Genomic DNA, 22,552 nt, shown 5'->3' on the forward strand with positions numbered 1-22,552 from the left:
TACATTTCCTATAGTTGGCTCTATATTTGGCAACCTACTAGCCAGGCCACTGATCTTTTAATTAGGGCTTCAACTTTGCGATAAAGCACATTCGTTAACGATTCCATCTGTAGATTTAAGACTTCTAGTGCCATTCTAATATCAATATTTGAATCACTATTATCCAACTCCCCACTTTCTATGGGAGCTTTAAAACCCTTGATGTTAGTGTTTGTCGTTTTATTCAGTTCTGTTTTTCTTCTCCTTGTCCTTCATCTTCTTTTTGTATAACAGTTGGCCAGACTCTGGTGCAGAAGTCAGTGTACTACAGTGAATCTCTGCCACCGTTAAGACAGAAGAGGAACCCTCCCACATTAGAACTACTCCTTCATTTCCAATGATATGTATTTGAAAAATAGGCACTAAACTTTGCCTCTCATAGGCATGTTTTCAAGTCATTTTTATTTTCAGGTTGAAAAAGTTTTTCTTGCAAAATGTATACCACGATTCTTAAAGTGTGATACTGGAGATCTGTTGCAAAAGTCACACAGGACATACAGAGGCTAATAGAAGAAAAGCAGTACAGGTTCCACAGTATTTTGAGCAGTGAATCAGATCCCCTAGAGGAGTGTTAGACATGACATTGATGACAGTGGGGACATGCAGTTCCCTCCACTTCACCCAGATTTGAAAGTCCTGAGTGATGCCAGTGTCATCTACACTTCTACAGAGTTGAAAATGTATGTCTCTTATGGTCTTTCGCCTTCCCCTAGTCCTCACCCCACCAAAAGTCGCATTTTATCATTTGAGTATAAGGAAAGAGGCAGAAGTTTTAGAACTTTCCCTACCGTCTGGTGAATTGAAGGCTAATATGTAGGTGGAAGTCCTTCACCAGCTGTTAAAACTTCAGAGTTGCTTCTACATTTTATTGAGGCATTACTGGACCCATTATGAGCTGCTTGAGGAAAGCCACCTGCTTCTCCGGTGGTAAGTAGACTTGTAGCTATGCTCCTCAACACCCGCTTACTCTGCAATCATGCCGCGGAAATCTGGAACATCCTGGTTGACGACGCCCTGGACTGCCTCTTCCTAATGGAAAAATGGCTGACCACAGAGTCTGCCCTTGACATCGCCATGGTCATCTAGGCAGGATACAAGCTACTGCAGAAGGACCACTAATACAGACCAGGATGAGGAATCACAATCATATGAATTGAATACTTAGAAACACAACTAACTGCCAATACCGATCTAGACACAATAAATTATGTTAAAAAACTTTGGCTGGATGAAGCTTTCGATATCCGAATACCACTCAGAAAAACAAAACAGGACAAAAGAAAACAAGCACCTTTGAGAAATACAGAGCTAGAAAAGATAAAACAACAAATCAGAAGGCAGCAGCAAACAAACAAAACAAACATTATAGACAAACTTCATCTGCGCAAACTTAACAAAATATACAAATCATCAATCAAAAAAGCTAAAAAAAAAAAATTAAAAAAAAAGATATTACTCAGACAGAATTCAAAATGCTATAGCCGCAAATAAAGAATTGAATAAAATTCTCAACAAATTTTGGGAAACCTAAATGCATGGAAGGAACGCTTCCCATTACTAAAGAATTCACAAACAAACTGGCAAATCATTACACAACCAAGGCAGACACATTGGACTTCTATTTAAAACAAAGGAAAACCACCAGCACTAACCAGTTTCCAACCCCCTCACCCCCACCACCCTCAACCCCTAAAAGAGTAAGCCAATCCAGCCTCTGCACTCCTACAAACAAATATCACAAAGTGAATTTATGGATCTGGTCAAAGCAAGTAGGCCTTCCGGCTGACCTTTGTCCACCACACATCTTTAAAAACATTCTTTTATCTACCTCTGCTGCCACATCAGTAAGAAGAATCATCAATAATTATTTAACTACAGGGATCTTTCCTGAAGACCTTAAAAAGGCATACATAAGCCCTTTGTTAAAGAAAACAAACCATGACCTGCATGACCCCCAGCAACTACAGACCAATTACAAATTGACCTTTCCTTGGAAAACTAATAGAAAGAGCAGCATTCGCCAAGATGTCTCAGTTCATTGAAGATAACGCCATACTTTCAGACTACCCAACCGGATTCCACCCAGGAACAGACACTGAATCTGCCCTCATCGTCATCTGGAATGAAAATGGAGTTTTCCACTTCAGTACAACTTTTCTCCCACATCCTTGATTCCTCTAATTCTGAGGAAGATTTGCCAAGACTGGACCCAGGTCTCCATAATCTCTCCAGACTGGCTGAGAAGGGTTTCATATGCAGACTTCCTCCACCTCTCTCCATGTCCTTCTCTCCATCTCCCTCTCAGGGTAGACCTCTTCTCCCAGTCGTAGGGATAGGTGCTACACCTAATTTCTCTAGAGCCTCCTCTTAAATGCCTCTAGATTGAATGGGGACACCTGAACTTATTCCACCTACTGCCAGAAGTGGTGGGTGTTATTTTATCTTGTTGAAGAAACTCCACCAAACAGTGTATTCTGGAATGAGACACAGGTTCATCATGTGGTGTGCAGAGAGCAGTCTGGCTCCCGTATAAGCTCACCTGTCTGACATCCTCAAGACAGCATTGTCATTGGCTCAATGGAGTATTACAGTGGGTGCTGTCTAATGATTGCTGCCAGCTATGTCGGCTTTCCTCTGCCTTTCAGACCACTCATTAGTATTTAAGTCCCCTATTGTCAGGTTTCTGAAGGGACTTGCAACATGTTTACTCCTGCCTCATTTGTGTTACTTCAGTGGGACCTCGATTTGGTTTTAACTTTTTTGATGGGGTCCTATTTCAAACCTCCGCATAGTTGCCAATTAAGGTTACTCAAGATTCTTCTAAGGTTCTTCGAGCCAGAACTGCTTTCCTGCTCAGGGTAGTTATCTCATTCCATCTTGATCATCTATTACTTTACCTGGCTTTCCCCCCCCTCTTTATCACACAAAGGACGAGGAGATGCTTCAGAGGCCTTAGGTCTGTTTTGAAATTGACCGAACAAAGGACAGCAAAAATGACAATCAGCTCTTTATAGGGTATGCATGAAACAGGAAGTGTCCTTCACAGAAATCTGTAAAACAGCAACATGCTTATCTTGCCACACCTTTACAAAGCATTACTCTTTGGATTCAGAGGTGATTTCATGCACCCTCTCCTTCAGGATTCTTTCCACCTGGGAATCTATTCAGAAAGTGAGCAATCTGGTAGTAGAATTAGCCATCAAAAGAAAGTTACCTCCCTTTGTTTAGGAACTTTCTGGTGGATACTCTTTGTATAGAGGTTCCTTATTGAGCCCATCGATTTGTATTGTGTGTTCTGTAGTAGAGCTCATTTATCTTAATATAGAACAAAATAAATATTTTTATGTCAGTTACTATTTTCTCAAACACTTCATTTTGTCACACTTCCATTCTGTCTTTTTAGCACTTAGAAATAGGATGATCTCAAAACAAGTCTCTTAAAAAACCGAAATTCCAGGTTGTTTTTTCTGTTACTGTTTTATTTTGCATTCAGCCTCTCGGGCCTATGCTTACAAGATGGTATTTCCAATTGAAAGGAAAGAGAATTAAGACTACATGAAATAATAATCGCATCAGACTAAATAAAATGATCCCACCTCTGTGCTTAATTTAAAGTCGACCTTCATGTATTTCCATCAAAACTTCTTTTCTAAATAGTGTTTATGGTAATTCCCAATTTAGCTCCTTGTGCCATTAACTTATTTTGTTTCTCAGTCCATTAATTTTGCTGTTATTGAGTTAACATTTATTTGGGCCTTCACCGCTCTATGTGAGTTTGCTTTTTCAACCTGTAATAAGTGTCAGTGTTTGTTGAACACCACAAATTAGTGTGCCCGCATATTTTACAGAGTAACTCGACATTTTTTTTTCTTTAATTTGCAAGACCATGGTTATTGACTGCACAGAGGAAGCTTTCGTCCAAGCTTTTAGACAGTCTCGCAGTGAGGGTTTAGTTGTTAAGAGTGGAGCTTTCAACCTGCCAAGAACGCCTTCTTGTCCCTGAAGATGTGAATTCTAAGCATCTTGCGTGCTTTACCTGTTCTTTATGGAAATACTTGCAAGGAACATCCCTAAGACTGACAGAATGGAAAATCAGGATCACCTGCTAGAACTTCTGTATCAAGGTTTTGGGGAATTATTTTCTTCAGATTTAACTGTCTGCTGTAAAAAGTCATTTACTCAATTCTTTGAAATAAAATAAGAAAAATAAGTATCTTTAAAGAAAGTGAGTTTGGGTCAGTCCCTTCGGCTATTAGCTGTCTTATATTTTCCTGGTTCGCCACCAATTTTAAGTTAAAAGTTTGGTGATGGGGCATAAAGTAATACTTGTAATTGTTATAGCATATGAACAAACCTACCGCTTCTGATGATACTCTTCTACTGTCACTGCCTACTTCTTACTCTTGCCGGGGTCCTGTGTCTCCTCTGATGGTTCTTCTGTTGGGCTCTCCTTTCCTTACCGTGTCCAACTTCAGTAATATGATGTGGTTGCTAGAGATGCTAAATTGCCATCACTCTAATGGTATCATTTAATTTCTGTTATAGGGGCTATCATTTGCATTCCTAGCAGCCACATCATCACGCGATAGCTGTGTTTGGCATAAAACTGTCCTGCTTCCCTCTCCTGTAGAGCAGCCAATGTACAAATCTGTACTTCAGTATAGCTGAAATACATGTCTCCTTCTTCCACTGGCCGCCACTAATTGTAAACTTAGCAGCTTCCCTGCTGTCGCCAGGCCACAGTTCCCACTCTGCATGCTCAGTGCCTTCTCTGCTGCTAGTGTTGGGCTGTTGCTGCTTCTGCCAAGCCACTGATGAAATTCAGCATGCACTGTCTCTCTACTGGTGCTGCCTGTTCGCCTCTAATGTAATAGACATTTACCATGCCTGATGGCTGATTTGATGCTGTGGCTAAGCTGCTGATGTCAAGTCCTCCTACAACTCAAAATGCAAGAAAGACCTACTGGCTTTGCCAATGATTCTTATGTTATTATTGAAGGTAAAAATAAAATCCCACGATCCTTATCCATCTTTGTTGACAAACACTAATGTGTGGGTATACTGACATAGAACATATAAAACTTGTTTTCTTAATGCTGCATGCCTAGGGTTAGGGTTATAGTTAAATTTTAATTTAGGATTTCCACAGCATGTGCTTGTGTACCAGCAAATGAGAAAAGGTTTTACTTCTGATCAACAATTGATTTGTGTCTAATTGCAAAGTTGTCTGAGTCTGGTCATAGTGGTGGTGCAGCACATATTCTATTCCTTCACCCCCACCTGTTTACACTCTATCCTAAACCCATACCCATTAAAGCTGTCTGTGGTGGATGGCTGACACATGCCTTCCAGCTTGCATGCTCACTGTTGACAAGGCAGGCAGGGAGGGTGCTAGAGGTGCCAAATTAAAAGCAGAATGACTGGGGCAGGGGAAGGACAGTGGAGTATGTTGTGGGTGACTGAATGTTAGATTTGGAGATAGAGATGGGCATTTGTGGACACGAGTTAATTGATACACTCTGGGCCCTATTTACAGCCCAGAGGAGAGAGGGAGCAACCAACCACTTAGAGAAAAGCCTTAAAGGGCAGATGGTGCAGGCCCTTTATGGAAGTGCATTTTGGGTGTTTAAGAGTGATGTAGGCTGGGGAGTGATATAGATCTGTTCATTGCCTATGTATCCATTTTGAATTAGATAGACAATTAACATCTACTATTGCTTCGACACCAGACATAAGTGTTAAATTGAGATGTCTTTTTTAAGTGTTGGATGCTTCTGGGTTCAGAGTTATATAGGAAATACTGGTGAATGTCTGAAAATGCAGCATAGACGGAGCTCAGCACATTGTTGTCAGTACTACATTCATTATTCTTGATGCTCTAATTAAAATAATTAAGTTGGTCAGTGTGTAGGATCCGGTCTATTTGGGTCTTCACATGACTGAGTCTAAGCCAATAAAACAGACTTACACAACACAGAATTACAAGTTAAAACTAATAAGTTTATTAAAATATTAAGATCTCTACAGAAGGTAAAAAGTGATTAATTAATAAATCATGAATTAGCTCATATTCTGAAAGAGAAATAAGGTGAGCTTCATGGGGTTTTAGACAGAAGTGCCAACACATTCAGTCGTGAGAGTTGACATAACAGGGTTGAACTAGCAACGTATCATTCTAGTAAGCCAATTAATAATGTAATACACACGATACATTCAGTATTATGCATCTAAAACACCTGCTGCTACTGTATATTAATGAATGATGTGTGCATAGGAGATGATGGTAATGATATGACATTTATGTGACACAGAAATACAATGAATAGTTCAGCTAAAGAATGAACTCTAGGAAAGGCTTGAGCAAAGGGCCTTGAACGACTGGAAAATCCTGGACTTAGCTTGCTTGATAGGAACACAAATTAATACAATTGTATAACACAGAGACCACGAACTACAATTTTTGGAAGTGGAAAAGGAACAGAACACATGCACATGTAGGAGGCTTGTTCACATAAAATAAAAGTGCATTTCTTTCTGCAAACAAGATGTCAGTGCAAGCTGGCTTTGCCCTAGTCACGCTAACGTAAGCTTAACTGAATGAGGCATGTTTTTCTAATTAATAAAAACATGTTTACACTACTATAGGCTTGTTGGAGCAGTGACGATGAAGGTACACTGCTATTAAATCAATTCGTAGGACATTTCGCCTCATGTAGCTATGAACTAGTGAGAGTATTAAAATAGAGGTAAAGGCTAGCAAATGCTTTAGGCTTTGTACATTAAATAGATGACTCTTGTACTTACAAGGAGGCCCTCATGTTAGACATAAAACATATAAACCACAGACATAAACCATAAAACTGTACTTTCAGTGGCCCTAAGGCTTCAACATTGTAATGATTTTAGATTATGGTAGGTATAAAAAGGTCATCTGATTCGACTGGCCCAGTAAATTAAGTGCCCTTACCATCCACATTTTAAAGTCGATATGAATGCTACCCATGCTTCAGGTTCTCTGTTGAAGTAAATAACTGGTCTAGTTCACAACTTCCTGTTGTTTGAAGAGTGCATTGTTTAAAAGGTATCATTGAACACTGGTTGATTTCTGTTAGCTTTTGATGTAGAGTGAATTTTCTGATTCACTAATTGTATGGTTGGAACCCCAACAATTGCAAATCTGCTGGTGTTTTTTGCTGAGTCATGGCGCACGCATTTCAGATTTTGACAAATACGTTTTTTAGGAGGATGTAGTGTGAAATATGGTCAGAATGTGCCTGCATAATCTTAGGCCAAACATGTTTCTCTAGGTATCTGAAATTGAGATCTTGCCAATAATGAATATTGTGCTTGCTTTGTAAACCTAAAATGTAACTCTTATCTAGGACATTTACAACGATTATCCTCATTTTTCAGTTTACTTTCAACATCCAAAACTATCAGTATTTTGCAGCTACATTTCCCTTAAGCTGTAGAAATTAGAAACCTGTGCGTTGAGAAGAGCTCATTAACCAGCCACATTACATGAACATCCTTAAAGAGCCAGGAGTTTCCCTTCCTCCTCTCTTTGTTTTGGAAGCTGATTGCATAATAAACTCTTGCCTCACTCCCAGCCATCACCTCTTTCTTGTTTTCATTCAGACCCTCACAAACGATTAGATAACCTCTGTTAGGCATCTTCAACAATCCTCAAGGTATATCCAGCAACACTACTTAGAGATTTTAATTCCAACAACTAAGGTTGAACTATAGTGCCCCTTTCATCAACATTCCCCTCGACCCCAGTTGGAACATAGCAGTAAGCATTGTTCCTAATTTTGATACTGGGAGTGTTAATGCTCACCTCCATGTCCTTAAAATAATCTAACTGGGTACAGGGATTATGCCTATTTGCTACTATACCCATCTATGCACTACTATACAGGCTTAAAATATAACTTTTTGAAAGTAGAATACGTTGTCTAATTTGCCAGCCTCAATTTTAAATCTACTTCCTAGATTCCAAGGCAATCCTCTCATCGAGTGAGTCACACAGATTGAGTCGAAAATACTAGACTAGTTTTACCCAGCAGACCCAAATGCCATTGTCAGGAACGAAAGCTGCCCAGGGGGCTTTCTTATTGAAGCAAATAGTTAATTGCTTCCTAGGGGTGTTGGATCCATTGTCAGGTCTCTGTATGCCTTTGAGCAGCTAACTACGCATAACTTGGAAGTTACCTGGGAAGCAAGGATAAGATATCAAGAAAGTGGGCTTTGTGCTTATTGCAATGGTGAATTTCACCCCTTCAGGTGTAAGCATCTTGTCTGCCTGATACAAAGGGTCAACTTCTTGAATGTCCAGATGCAAGAGTGTGGCCAATTTAGTAGTCAACTGACTGCTTTTTTGGAGAAATTTCCATTAAGGACCCAACTAAAAAAACAAATGTAACACCATAGTCACATTCCACCCATAGGTTTACCTGGATGGATTCCTGATAGTTATTAATCTCAACTTTTTAACCAGGTTGCAGACTAAGAGTTGTTCTACCAGTAGACCGTCTACCCGTATGTGTTCTGCTGAAACTACAGACCTGAAGGAATTTATCATCAGATAAACTAACTCCTTGGACAATACTGACAGGAATTTGAAGAGGTAGACTAGATCGGACCACATAGAATGGAAACCTGTTTCTCAGATACCAGTTGGGGGTACCGTCCTGAGCCCCCCCCCCCCCCCCCCCCCATCTTATCTTAATCATTGGAAAATCCACTCAGGCCATATTTGCTAGCTTACAAATAAAGCTTGGTTCAAAAAGGCCTTGGATGTTCCACCATCTTCTTTACTCTTTTCCACTATCAAACACAGTGACCTCTCTGGAACTAAATAAAGTATGATGGCACTCCTAGAGGATCAGATCTTGTGTGGCTCCGAAGATTACTATGCCATTCCAGGTTTCTGCAAAAACTTTTCTGAGCAAGTAATGCCCTTCCTCCAGTTCGCCCCTCCAATCTCTGCAGAGCACTGTTGTGCAGGAGCCCAAGAAAGGAGCATGGATTGACGAAGCCAGGAGGCACATCAGCCAAGCTAATTGTCACAAGGATATCCTGTTCTCTAGAAGAACCCTTTTTTCTGTCTTGATATTTGTTATTTGGGCGTGGGGAGGTTTCAGCGTAGCCAACAAATCATGGCACGCTTGAAAATCATGTAAGACCTGTGTCAGTTTGAATCCTCCATCCTGCCAGCAGCATGAGAGCAGTGTTAGGATTGGCTGCAGGGCCGTGTGGGAGCCTAGGCCTGCATTGGAGGCAGAAGAGCGGCGATGTGGCGGGCAGTCAGATACTTTTTTGGGTTTTTTTCTTGTTTTTTTTGTTTTGTTGTTCCTCTTTCCCCACCCCGAAAGTCAGTTTGCCCGACACCAACCGCAACTGGTGCATAGGAAGGAATAATCAGGCAGAGACCACTCCTGAAATGTGACTCCTGCATTTCCAAAGCTGCCCCCATCCCAACCTTCGCACACACAAATATTTAGTGTGTCTCAAATACCTGAGGAATGCTGGCAATGCACTGTGAAAGTCAGGGAGACTGTAACCCAGGGTCCATCTCTTGCATGCTTTTCCATGAGCAATCTAAAACATACATCTTCTACCCTTGCAACTCACATAATACTTACAAAGCATGTCAGAGCATTAACCCTATTGTAGCTCTTCAGCAGGACTTTACATTACGAGGCCATTAGGCCACTTACTTGCCTGTTACCAGAAGTAGGGAAAAAGGACCTGCCAGGCACACTATTGTTAAAAAAAAATAAAAAAATATTCATAATAAAGAACATGCGTGCTGACCCCACCACCAAGAATCTAGAAGCCGGTTGGAGAGTATACCCATGTAGTAATGTGGGCATGCTTGGTGTGCCCCTCCAGACGTCGGAGTCCTACTGTGGCTCCCGAAACCTTTACTCATTCCAGGCCTCAGTGCGCTAGTGTGATTGTTGTGCGCACTGGGTGCAAACCAATTCTGGATTATAGTGGAAACTCACAGTTGGGCAACTTTGGACAGGGGTATATGTTCGCAAAACATTATGCAGGTGGCATTTCCGTCCCATAGCAATGCATAGTACAATCTGCTTGACGACGAGAGCCCCTGAGATGGAAAATTATCTGGAGATGGGAGATTCTTTCAAACCTCATGACTCATGACACCTCAGCCAATACCTTAACATTCCCTTCAGACATGCCCCCTTTAAAAAATGCTGTACATCATTACATTGATATTGCTTATTTAAACTGATTTTTTAACATCTTAGTTGGATTATGAATTGGGGGAAAAACAACTCTCTTACGAACATAACAACCCCACCATCCTATATCAAGGTTTCACTAATACAACTGAGGTCGATGTTATGAGCAGTAACTTAGATTCTGGACATATGGGAAAGTATCATTATCCCCTTTGCACTAAGCATGTTAAGCATTTTTTCTCTTAGTTTTCTAAATATGATGTAGCATTTTTGATTTTAACTGTATGGTTCCAGGCCATTGCTAATCCTTTTCAGGGGTTGATTGAGTGGATATTAAGAAAATAATTGTTAATGTGTTGTAAAAACTTCAGGAACCTGGTTTCAGTAAGAAGGCACACCTTAACTAATTCCCTCTTCCTCATATCCACATTTGTGGGCAGAATGTACTTAACCATTGTTCACCTTGCTTATAAGCTATGCCACAACACGTATGTTCTTTTAGTTACCCTGAAAAGCAGGGAGGTATTTAGTGAGTTCACTCTTACTAACTCGCGGAAAGAACTCTGGACACAGTGTTCAATTAATTTTGTTTGTATGGTGGCTACTGCATGGACAACCTTCTGCCATTTTGTCTCACTGTATTTTCATTAATATATGATGTTAATGACAGCAAGGGCACTTTCTCAGCCAGCATGCTAGTGAATAAGAGAAGGAACAGTGCAACATGATTTAGGAGTGTACATTGTACAACTTAAACCGTAATACAACTGAGCATCTTTGAACCTCCAGGCTAGACTAGTATTCTGACAAAGTATGACAAATACTCATTTCATGTATGTTTTTTCCTTTTGTCTCTTGTTAGTTCCAATGACAGGCTTCACCCAGAGGGCCACCATTGATCCGGAACTAAATGAAATCCATGTCTTGTCTGGTCTCAGTAAGGACAAAGAGAAGCGGGAGGAGAATGTCCGGAATTCCTTCTGGATCTATGATATTGTGCGGAACAACTGGTAGGTACCAGAATTCTAATTAGGGACTGGGCTCTCTGTTGTCCCTGGAAGCTTTGTCTGGTAATGTTTATCGAGGTCACCTTTTAAATTTAGTAGCATTCCACAGAAAATCTAGAAATAACAAGGTTTTAACCACAGGTGATAACGTCTTCTATTACACTGTGAATCTTGTTTGTCTTAAGAACTCCTGTAAAGTTGCTTGAAAGTAATTGAAGAGCTGAATCAGGATGAGAAACATTGCCCTGGCATTTTAACCCCTTCAATGCGGGCGTCGGCCACTGGCCGACACCCGCACTACCTCCCTGGTGCGGGTCACGACCAGTGGCTGACACGAGGGAGGGGGTTAAATAAATCCTCTGGTGCGTCGCACCCGAGGATTTATATATGAATTTTTTTGCCCCAGGGAGACACGGAAGCTCTTCCGTGTCTCCCCCCGCCCCACACCCGCCCCTTTGTGACGTCAGCGCGCCGTTGATTTCCCCATCGGAGCTGGAAGGAAAACGGCCTTCCCCACGTTTCGGGAAGGCCTCGTAAGAAAGGGGAGACTCTCCCCTTTCTTACAAGGCCTTCCTGAAAGTGTTTCCTGGCCCCCGGATGCAGCACAGCTGCGATCGGGGGCCAGGAAACACTTTCAGGAAGGCCTCGTAAGAAAGGGGAGAGTCTCCCCTTTCTTACGAGGGAAACACCACTAGCCCCCCCCGGGGGCATATTTTATTTTTTTAAAAAGGTAGGTGCCCTGAAAATGCCATCAACAAAGGGTTTCTGGTGCTAAAATCACCATCTTCCCACCTTTCAGGAACGGCAGACTTGAATCAGAAAACCACATTTTTCAACACAAATTTGGCATTTTACTGGGACATACCCCATTTTTACTATTTTTGGTGCTTTCAGCCTCCTTCCAGTTAGTGACAGGAATGGGTGTGAAACCAATGCTGGAAAGCTAAATATTTCTGAAAACTAGACAAAATTCTGAATTCAGCAAGGGGTCATTTGTGTAGATCCTACAAGGTTTTCCTACAGAAAATAACAGCTGAAATAAAAAAATATTGAAATTGAGCTGAAAACAACAGCCATTTTTCTTTATGTTTTACTCTGTAAATTTTTCCTGCAATGTCGGATTTTTTAAAGCAATATACAGTTACGTCTGCTGGACTCTTCCGGTTGCGGGGATATATAGGACTTGTAGGTTCATCAAGAACTCTAGGTACCCAGAGCCAATAAATGAGCTGCACCCTGCAGTGGGTTTTCATTCTATACCGGGTATACAGCAATTAATTTGCTGAAATATAAAGAGTAAAAAATAGCTATCAAGAAAACCTTTGTATTTCCAAAATGGGCACAAGATAAGGTGGTGAGGAGCAGTGGTTATTTCCACATCTCTGAATTCTGGGGTGCCCATACTAGCATGTGAATTACAGGGCATTTCTCAAATAGACGTCTTTTTTACACACTCTCTTATATTTGGAAGGAAAAAATGTAGAGAAAGACAAGGGGCAATAACACTCGTTTTGCTATTCTATGTTCCCCCAAGTCTCCCGAAAAAAATGGTACCTCACTTGTGTGGGTAGGCCTAGTGCCCGCGACAGGAAATGCCCCAAAACACAACGTGGACACATCCCATTTTTTGACAGAAAACAGAGGTGTTTTTTTGCAAAGTGCCTACCTGTAGATTTTGGCCTCTAGCTCAGCCGACACCTAGGGAAACCTACCAAACCTGTGCATTTTTGAAAACTAGAGACCTAGGGGAATCCATGATGGGGTGACTTGTGGGGCTCTGACCAGGTTCTGTTACCCAGAATCCTTTGCAAACCTCAAAATTTGGCTAAAAAACACATTTTCCTCACATTTCGGTGACAGAAAGTTCTGGAATCTGAGAGGAGCCACACATTTCCTTCCACCCAGCGTTCCCCCAAGTCTCCCGGTATAAATGATACCTCACTTGTGTGGGTGGGCCAGGTACCTGCAACAGAATAAGGCCAAAAACTTGTAGAGATAGAGGGGATAGTACAGCGAGTTGACATATTCTTCTTTTATACAGCTTTAGGCTGACTCTGCTTTGGGGACCCACACAAGTGAGGTGTCATTTTACTTGGGAGACTGAGGGGAACGCTGGGAAGTTGGAATTTTGTGCTGGAGCGGTGATCGTACAAACGAAAGTCAGGAAAATATGCTTTTTTAAGCAAATTTTGTGGTTTGCAGAGGAGTCTAGGTAAGAAAATGTTGGGGGATCCACGCAAGCCACACCTCCCTGGACTCCTTGGGGTGTCTAGTTTAAAAAAATGTCTGGGTTTGGTAGGTTTCCCTAGATGAAGGCCGCACCAGGACCAAAAACACAGGTGCCCCTCCCCCCAAACACAGGTAGTTTTGTAAAAGTTTTGTAATATATCATTTTGGTTTGTCCACATACGTCTGTGATGTGCAAACACTAAAATTGTGAAAAGAAACGCACTTAGGTTATGTGAAAAAGACCCCTCGCCCACCAACCAAGTTGGTGGCATGCTTCATCGTCAGGGTCCCACCCGAGGCACCTAGCGTGTCACAGGTGTGCTGCGACGCCTGATTACAGCGGAGCAGGTTTTGTCATTTTTACCACACATACTGGTTGGATTTGGCACGAGGGTGAGTGATGGTTCAGTGGATCAAATTTTATTAACAAAAGATTTCACAAAAATGAAATGCACTGCTAATAACTGAAAGGCAAAAAACTGAACCAATGACTCATAGCTCGTGAGCTGTAAAGCCACGGCAAGGCACCAACCGCTTTACAGTCCATTCACACACCTTTCATACATGACTCGCACAAGACCATTCACACCACCAGCCACGGGCCCAGCACATTACAAAACTCACATCGACAGACAGCGCCACTCAAGGGCCCATCACTTACATACGCCCACATGCCTGATACAACAATCACACCAGCTGATGGGAGTGTGTGGACTGGTGTTTGGCTGGCAGTGTGTTGCAGTAGCCAACAACAAGTCAATATGTACACTGTGTACACCCTCAGCCAAGCCCCACTCCACACACAATGGCATCACTTTTTTTTTTTTAAACAAAGAAACCCCTAACTAATTAGAAATAATTACAAAACTACAAACACAAAAGCTCTAACTAAGTACATGACAGAAATGCTAACCATGAAACTGAACACATGAAAATACAAAACAGACATGAGTTTACACTCATGGTTGTTCCCAGTAATTCTTCTGGGTGTGGTAATTCTTAAAACAACCACCCACACACAGCCCAGGCTTTGAGGACAATCAGGGCAGTACATTTGAGTCACCCTCCGGATACCTCTTCGAAAACACACTCTACATTTCTTAGCTGGAAAGTCTTTTTTGGGTGTGGGAGGAATGTGCTCAGCAAAGTGGCGATCTTTCAATCTAGCCACATCCTCCACCACTGCTTCTCTAGGAACTCTGGCTTGTTCCACCACAATAAGGCTCTCTATCACTGACTCCTGAAATTTCACAAATGTCATCTTTGACTCTGGAGACCTATCCTTAAACACAATAAAAGCATTAAAAGTTGCTAAGTGGAAGAGGTGAATTGCTAACTTCTTATACCAAACGTAAGACTTACGAATAGCACTATAAGGTTCCAACCTCTGATCAACTCTATCTACACCTCCCATGTGCTTATTATAATCTAAAATGCACACAGGTTTGCGCACTTCAGCAATCTGGCCCCAAACAGTCACGGGGGAAGTACTCTCATCATGGATGGTACTTAGCATGTAGACATCCCTCCTGTCTGAAAACTTCAAAGCTAGCAGCTCATCATTCCGCAAGGCACTGCACTGTCCCCTCTCAAGTTTTTTACAGACAAGCTCCCTTGGATAGCCTTTCCGGTTACGACGAATTGTGCCACAAGCAACAGTGTCCACTCTAAACAATTCCTTGAACAACTGCACTGCAGTGTAAAAGTTATCTACATACAAATGGTGACCTTTGTTGAACAGTCGTCTACCAAGTTCCCACACAATTTTCTCAGTAACTCCAAAAGTGGGAGGACAACCAGGGGGGTCAATACTGGAATCCCTACCAGTATAGACACAGAAATTATACACATATCCTGTACTACTTTCAGACAGCATACACAATTTAATTCCACATTGTGCCCTTTTGCTAGGAATGTACTGCCTAAAAACCAAACGACCCTTGAAGAGGACCCAAGACTCGTCCGCAACTATTTCTTTTCCTGGAACATAGACCTCTGAAAACCGATCTACAAAATGATCAAGGACAGGCCTAATCTTAAAAAGACGGTCGGAATCAGGGTGATCTCGTGGCAAGGCTAATGCATTGTCAATAAAATGCAGCATCCTAAGAAGAAGCAAATACCGATTACGACTCATTGTTGCAGGAAATATAGCTGTTGCCATCAAGGGACTAGTAGACCAATAAGAAGCCAGTGACGGCTTCCTTATCAACCCCATCAAAAGAGTCAAACCTTAAAACCTTTTCATCTCCTCCAATTAGTGGGAATCCACTGGGCAGCTCTAGAGTGCGGCCTAAGTCTAGCAGCGTTGTCCCTCAAATACTGCTCCGCATACAAATTAGTCTGCTCAACAATCTCTTCCAAAAACACATCATCCACAAATAACTCAAAGAAATTGACAAGCAAAAAGTTCTCAGTATTGACTCTACACCCCGGGAGACCAGTAAAGGCAGGCATCTCTGGCTGCTCCATGTTTGGGGCAACCCAGAGTTCAGGTCTTCTAACTGGAAACCTTTCAGCCCCAGGTTGCTGCACTAATGGCACATCCGTGTCCTCCTCTGAAGCAGGCCCTTCATCTGCACTGAGTGTGGCTTCCTCATCAGAAGATTCCTCTCCGACAGAAACTTCACTGCCAGAATCCCTCACTTCCTTCTCTGCCTCAGATACAGAGTCCGTCTCATAATCATGATAAGACAATGACTCAAAAAGCATACCAACCAACTGCTAAGTAGTCATCCTGCGGCTAGCCATGATCTTTCCTACGAAAATTAACTGGACAAATGCACCACCAACAACCAGCACTGTGTAAGATAAGTAATAAAGTGTAGCTTTATTAGTAAGAGTTATAAACTCAAAAACTATACCGCTCACTTGCCTGAAAAAGCTTGAATCACCAGCAACTACTCTGCACAGACACAGCAATCACCAATGATATCCCACTAAAAAGAAAGAAAGAAAAGAAAATTAGAAATAAGACAACACAAATATCATTGAGTACAAATCTAAGGACAATTTCACACAAACCTGCATTTAGTACACCACCTACAAACATGTCATTCATGCATGGCAACAATACTCCTTTGGAGTAAATTGTTTTTACTTATCTAAAACATACAACTATGCAAACCGCAGGTCAACCACCGCCAAAACCGCAAGGAGCCACAGCAAAGAAAGCAAAAGCTTTGAACTAGAACAAAAAGGCAGAAAACAATTATCACAAATTCAAATACTTCATCAGTTGACAAACATCCCACCATCAAGCGTTTAGAAATTGGTGCCTAAGTGGATTCTGCCATAGGGGCAGATGGCCTACTAAAAAATAGTCCTATCTGCCCCAAGGAGGGCAGAAAATACCTTTAGTAGTGTGTCCCCAAGGGCCCACCCCCAAACAAAAAACAAACCACACACACACACACTGTCCCTGGTGCCTACGTGGCTTCTGCCCCGCTTGGGGGCAGATGGGCCTAAAACAAATAGGCCCATCTGCCCCCAAGGGCGTACAAAGGGGGGCAAAAATGGCCAACTGTTCAATGCCCCCCTTGGGGGGTGCCCCTTGCCCAAGGGGCCACCTCCCCACATAAATAAGCATATAAAAAAAAATCCCTGGCGTTCTAGTGGTATCTGCCCCCCTAGGGGGCAGAAGAGCCTTAAAATAATAGGCCGATCTGTCCCCAAGGGGGGCAGAAATGACCTTGGTACACGTGCCCCCAAAGGGGGGGTGACCCTTGCTCAAGGGGTTGCCCCCCCTCCACTAACTAACACACACAAACACACTCTGTCTCTCTTTCCCTTTTTCTCTCTTTCTCTTTTTCTCTCTCTATCTCTTTCTCTTTTTCTCTCTCTCTCTCTTTCTCTCTCTCTCAAAATCCCTGGTGTCTAAGTGGCTTCTGCTCTGTCTCTCTCTCTCTCTCTCTCCCTCTCTCTCTCTCAAAATCCCTGGTGTCTAAGTGGCTTCAAAGGGGGGCAGAAATTGCCACAAGAAACATGTCCCCAAATGGGAGCGACCCTTGCCCAAGGGGCCGCTCCCCAACACAAAACATTTCACAGTAAATAAATAAAAAAATCCCTGGCGTCTAGTGGATTTAAAAATAATAGGCCAATCTGCCTCCAAGGGGGGCAGAAATGGGCACAATAAACATGCCCCCAAAAGGGAGCGACCCTTGCCCAAGGGGCCGCTCCCAAACACAAACATTTTAAAAATAGTAAAAAAAGAAAAAAAGAAATCCCTGGCGTCTAGTGGCCTAAAAAATAATAGGCCAATCTGCCCCCAAGGGGGGCAGAAATGCCCAACATAAACATGCCCCCAAAAGGGAGTGACCCTTGGCCAAGGGGCCGCTCCCAAACACAAACATTTCAATCAAAATAAAAAATAAAAATCCCTGGCGTCTAGTGGCCATTCCTGCTGCCCGATCGCACGGGGGAAAGGAAAAGCCTTCCCTTTCCCCCGGTGCCTCTTTGGCCCAAACCCCCACCCGCCGGAGGAGAAACTTACCTGTTTCTCCTGTGATCGCACTGGAAACAAATGGCTTCCAGTGCGACCGGCAGTGGGTAATGAGGTCAGCAATCGCGCGCTGACGTCATTACGGGAGGGTGGCGGTGGAAGGGGAAGGTCTTCCCCTTCCATCCTCGCCTTGGTGGGGTGGGGAGGAACCCCACGGAGGGAGCGCTAGCGCTCCCTCTGGGCTCCGTGCCGAGGACGTAATGGTTACGTCCTCGGCACAGGAGCACTGTGCCGCGGGACGTAACCATTACGTCCGCGGCACAGAAGGGGTTAAGATATTATTCCACTCCCGTTGACCCCAAATTACACGTCACTTGCATTTTTCAAATCTATAGTCCTAACACTGACAAGCCAAGCATTTAAATGAATGCAAACAGTAAGGTCTTTACGAAGTCTAGCCTTTGGAAGGTAGGTACCTGGAAGTGGAAGCAGATTTACAAAGGTTTTACTCATATCAGATATTTTGAAGTAGAAGAAATAATATGCATCTCCTTCTTTGACTTATTCTTAATAAATAAGTCTGTAAGTCAGTAGTTACCCAACATCCTACAAACCCTGTCCACTAGGGTACCTCTCCTGATGACATGTAATATTGGATGTCTGTGTCTGATGTGTCCTTTTTTTAAATCATTGAGCTTACTGGCTTTTATTATAGTGTATTTGAATGTGAATAGTTAAAAAGGCAGTTCATTTTGATGTTTTCCATCTTGTTTTGTTAATGGGAAAAAACATTTCTTGTTTACTAGTTAAAAAGAAAAACATCATAGTGAGATGATTATGAACCTAGAAAAACTGATAGGTGGACTGAAAAGCAGGAGGCAGGTGATGGATCACTGATTACTGAGAATGAGAAGACTGTATGGTGTTTTTACTCGATTCTTTCTCAAATTGTATGCGGCAGACACAGTGATAGATACAGAGAATCATTTTTTGTTTTGGAGAAAAAAAATTCTCGATTTCATTTGCCAATAAGAGACAGCAAAAGACAGAAAGTTGAATTCATATTGGAGGAGGGTACTGAAGCCATTGCTCAGATGTAATGTAAGAAGAGGTCCCTAGTCCCAAAGATTTGCCTTCGGAGTTGTTTAACCGTTTGTCTGGTAAATTACTTTAATTGCGGCTAATGCTCAAAGAGACCATAAAGGAGCAATGTTTGCAATTGGCCACAATCATACTGATTCATATGTATTTTAGTGGCCTAAAACTAAATGTGTATCCTAATTAGGCCCATATCATTATTAGGCCTAATTTGGTTGATAGCCGACGTTTGTCTGGTAAATTACTTTAATTGCTGCTAATGCTCAAAGGGACCATAAAGGAGCAATGTTTGCAAATGGCCACAATCATACTGATTCATATGTATTTTAGTGGCCTAAAATTAAATGTGTATCCTAATTAGGCCTATATCATTATTAGGCCTAATTTGGTTGATAGCTGGCATCGAACAACTCTGATTCTGAAGTGTCATGTCCGGTACCAATGTAGGCATGACCTCGATGCACTGACATTGGTTCCTTTCTGCATCAACACTGCAGATCTGGAAAGCTACCTCCCTGTTTTTTAATCACTTTCTTCAACCCTTTTTGGATTCTTTTTGAGCTTTGGTCCCAGTGTGTGAGGGATGCATCTCCCAGGAAGGCCCACAAGCTTTAAACCTTGTGAGGAATGTCAGATAGATATCTCTCTCTGATCCCCACTTAATGTACCTGTGGTACCTAGCGTTAGACTATGACTCAAGGGCCTGTGCCGACTGCAAGCTGATGCATTGCAAGGCAATTTGCACGCGGGTGATGAAGCACGTGGCAACTCAGCAGAAGAAGGCTCTGTGCCTTTCTCGATCCTGATCCAGAAGGAGAGCTCTGGCCCATTCCCGGACGCATCCAATGGATGATCTTCATCCCACCCCAAGTCATCATAGTCAAAATTGAATGAGTAAGAGGAACAGAGGAAGAAAATGTTGAAGCTTTCTTTGGCTTCCCCTAGTAAGCTCTGTGCTTCTAGGCCTTGCTCATGCACTCCAGCCGTTGAGCCAGCTGCAGGCTCTGTTCCACACTTCTGTGAGTTCCACTGAGCTGGAGGGACCCCTGCTTAACTCAAGGATTTTTATGATGCCATGCACTCCATCTTTGGGCTGACAGATTCGAGCGGTGCCCTTGTTGGGTTACCACCAGTGTTTTTTCCCCCAACCCTAGCTAGTCCCTCTGGACTCTGGCTGATGTTCGGGCCTTCAGGACTTTTCAGTTTAAGCCAGTTCCAAGACCCACCCCGGGGACATATTGCTTGTTATACATTTTAAGGTGAGGAATCTGTAGTTAGAACTCTCCATCAGAAGAACAAGTTTCTTACAATTTGCTTACCTTTGGCAATGCTTCTTCTGGTAGAGACTCTTTCTAATAGCAGATTCCTCACCAATCCTCCCATCCTCCCTGCTTTGCGAAATGGGCTCTTCACCAGCAAGATCCTAAAAGTTTCTGCACACTGGTCGCATATCAATCAGTTGTGGCTCTGCCTTTTTAACACGGACATATTCTCGAAAGAAACTGTCAGCGTGACAGGATGGTGCCTACATAAGCATCGCACGTGTCACTTTTGACTCTGACAGTGTTGACACAGAGCCATTAGACGTCACCTACCGGTGCGCAGAGGTACTGTGCAAGATTTTTCAAATCCATTCTGAACCCTGAGCACTGTTCTAAGATGAGGGATCTGCAGTTAGATAGTCTCTAACAGAAAAACCTTTACTGAAGGTAAGTAACTTGTTCATTTGCGTGCACAATGTGGCACACAGTTTGACTTTTGGGTTTAAAGAAGGGTGTTTTTTGTCATCTCTCAGGCAGCCCCAACTGGATGCTACTGGGGAAAAGAATCATGTTCGCAATAGTCTGCCTTTTTAGACCTGTGTTGACAGCACAGCTGGCTGACTGGCCTGTTGTATACAAATATGCATAGAGGGGGATTTAGACTAGCCATCAACCAGTGGCTGTGTTTTTGTTTTTGTTTTTTGCATCTGCCTCTTTTAGCCATTGGCTTAAGGTATTACCTGTCATATCTTCTATCAGGCCATAGAAGCATTTCTTTCTCAGTGTTCACAATTTGGCTGCTTAGTGTACAACTCAGCTGTGTTCTGCTGCGATAGCTGATTTTTTGTTGTTGGTTGTTCTGTAGGGGTTTTGCATGGGAAGTCAAGGAGGCCAAAATGTTAATGACTAGCACTATATCTGCTGAAAAGGGATCAGAACATCTGACAACACACCAGCTTTTCCAAACTGTCCATGCTCAGCTGTAAACATGGGTAAGGCCTGGAGCCCAGCCTTGGCGGATGAGCTGAGCAGATTCTGGTGAAATGCCTCCGGTTCTCCACCCAGGTCTCAAACATTTCCAGGCTATGAGAACCAGGGACTGTTTTGAGGCCCAGACCGTGGAATTGACCCCGGGAAATTAGCAGCAGACTGGGAAAAGGTGTACTGAGAATTGGACAATCAAATAATACTTCTGACACCATTCGGATTGGGAACGCAACTGGGCTTGCGAGAAAGGAGTCAGTAAGACTAGAGTTGTTTTTTATGACAAATCTGGGATAAAACTCTGGAAATAATAATAATAAAGTGGCAAAAGGCATAACTGAGGCCTTGAGACCAGTTTTGGAAAACTAAATCCATAGCAAGCACATTGGGATCTGGTTTCCAGCTTTCTAGCTACAAAAGAAGGAAGATGAGTGTTCAAACGAGAAGCAAATAGATTGATTGAGAGAGGCCCTTATTTGGAGAAAAGCTTTTTGAATAAAGAACGATTCAGTCACCAATTGCCATAATATTGGAGATTTTTTTAATACATGTGGGTGATTGTATTTTTCATCTTTAGAAAACATTCTGTTTGGATAGAAATTTTCCTTTGAAGGCAAAATTCCCTATAACGTTTGGCAAGTTCCTTCAAGGGTCCGGTTTTCGTGCCTCCTAAATGATTGATCTATTTGAATGCTATCAGATTCTCGTGTGAAGGAGAATGGAACAGCTTACCTTGCTTTTGGTGATGCTTTGGATCACAAAAGAGCTTGCACGCATATCAAAATATTTTAAATAGAAAAAGCATCTCCTATTGTGACCATGCACCCTTATTGGAGAACTAGCCACATCTTCCTCCACAGCCCAATGGATTGCATTTGATTCGGATACTAGAACTTTTTTTTATAAGCAGATTTTATTTAATTTTCACAAGTAACCTGGCCATAGCTACCAGGAGGATACCAAAAACAAGACACAAAACAAGGCAGCAAACAGTAACCTAAAACAGTCATGTAGAAGTCCCACCCACCCCGTTCCATTGTCCACTTCTTATAGTTAATTCGATTAGAAAATGCAGAGCTGTATAACATATCAGGGGTTGGATGTCCCATAGGTTCTAATTTCGTCATCCAAGCAAGATGTGTACGTTCGGACAGGTGCCAAAGTGATACCTTTGTAATCCACCCACTTCTACCAAATCTTGGCCTGCTTGTGGGGGCATCCCCTCGCCTGAAACACTGTCATCTCTAACCTAATGCAGTAGTCCAAACCTGGTTTCCA

The 22,552-nt window shown here is 42.4% G+C and overlaps 1 protein-coding gene across 2 annotated transcripts in view; it reads left to right on the top strand.

Moving 5' to 3' along the window:
- Positions 1-22,552, top strand: part of MKLN1 (muskelin 1) — a 568,922-nt gene that overhangs the window by 437,649 nt on the left and 108,721 nt on the right. For both annotated transcript variants that reach the window (XM_069229308.1, XM_069229309.1), the window contains exon 13: positions 11,116-11,263. In XM_069229308.1, the coding sequence (XP_069085409.1) occupies positions 11,116-11,263 (148 nt within the window). The remainder of the gene's footprint in view (positions 1-11,115; positions 11,264-22,552) is intronic.

This window comes from Pleurodeles waltl, chromosome 4_1, assembly GCF_031143425.1.
Source record: "Pleurodeles waltl isolate 20211129_DDA chromosome 4_1, aPleWal1.hap1.20221129, whole genome shotgun sequence".
NCBI classification, from domain to species: domain Eukaryota; kingdom Metazoa; phylum Chordata; class Amphibia; order Caudata; family Salamandridae; genus Pleurodeles; species Pleurodeles waltl.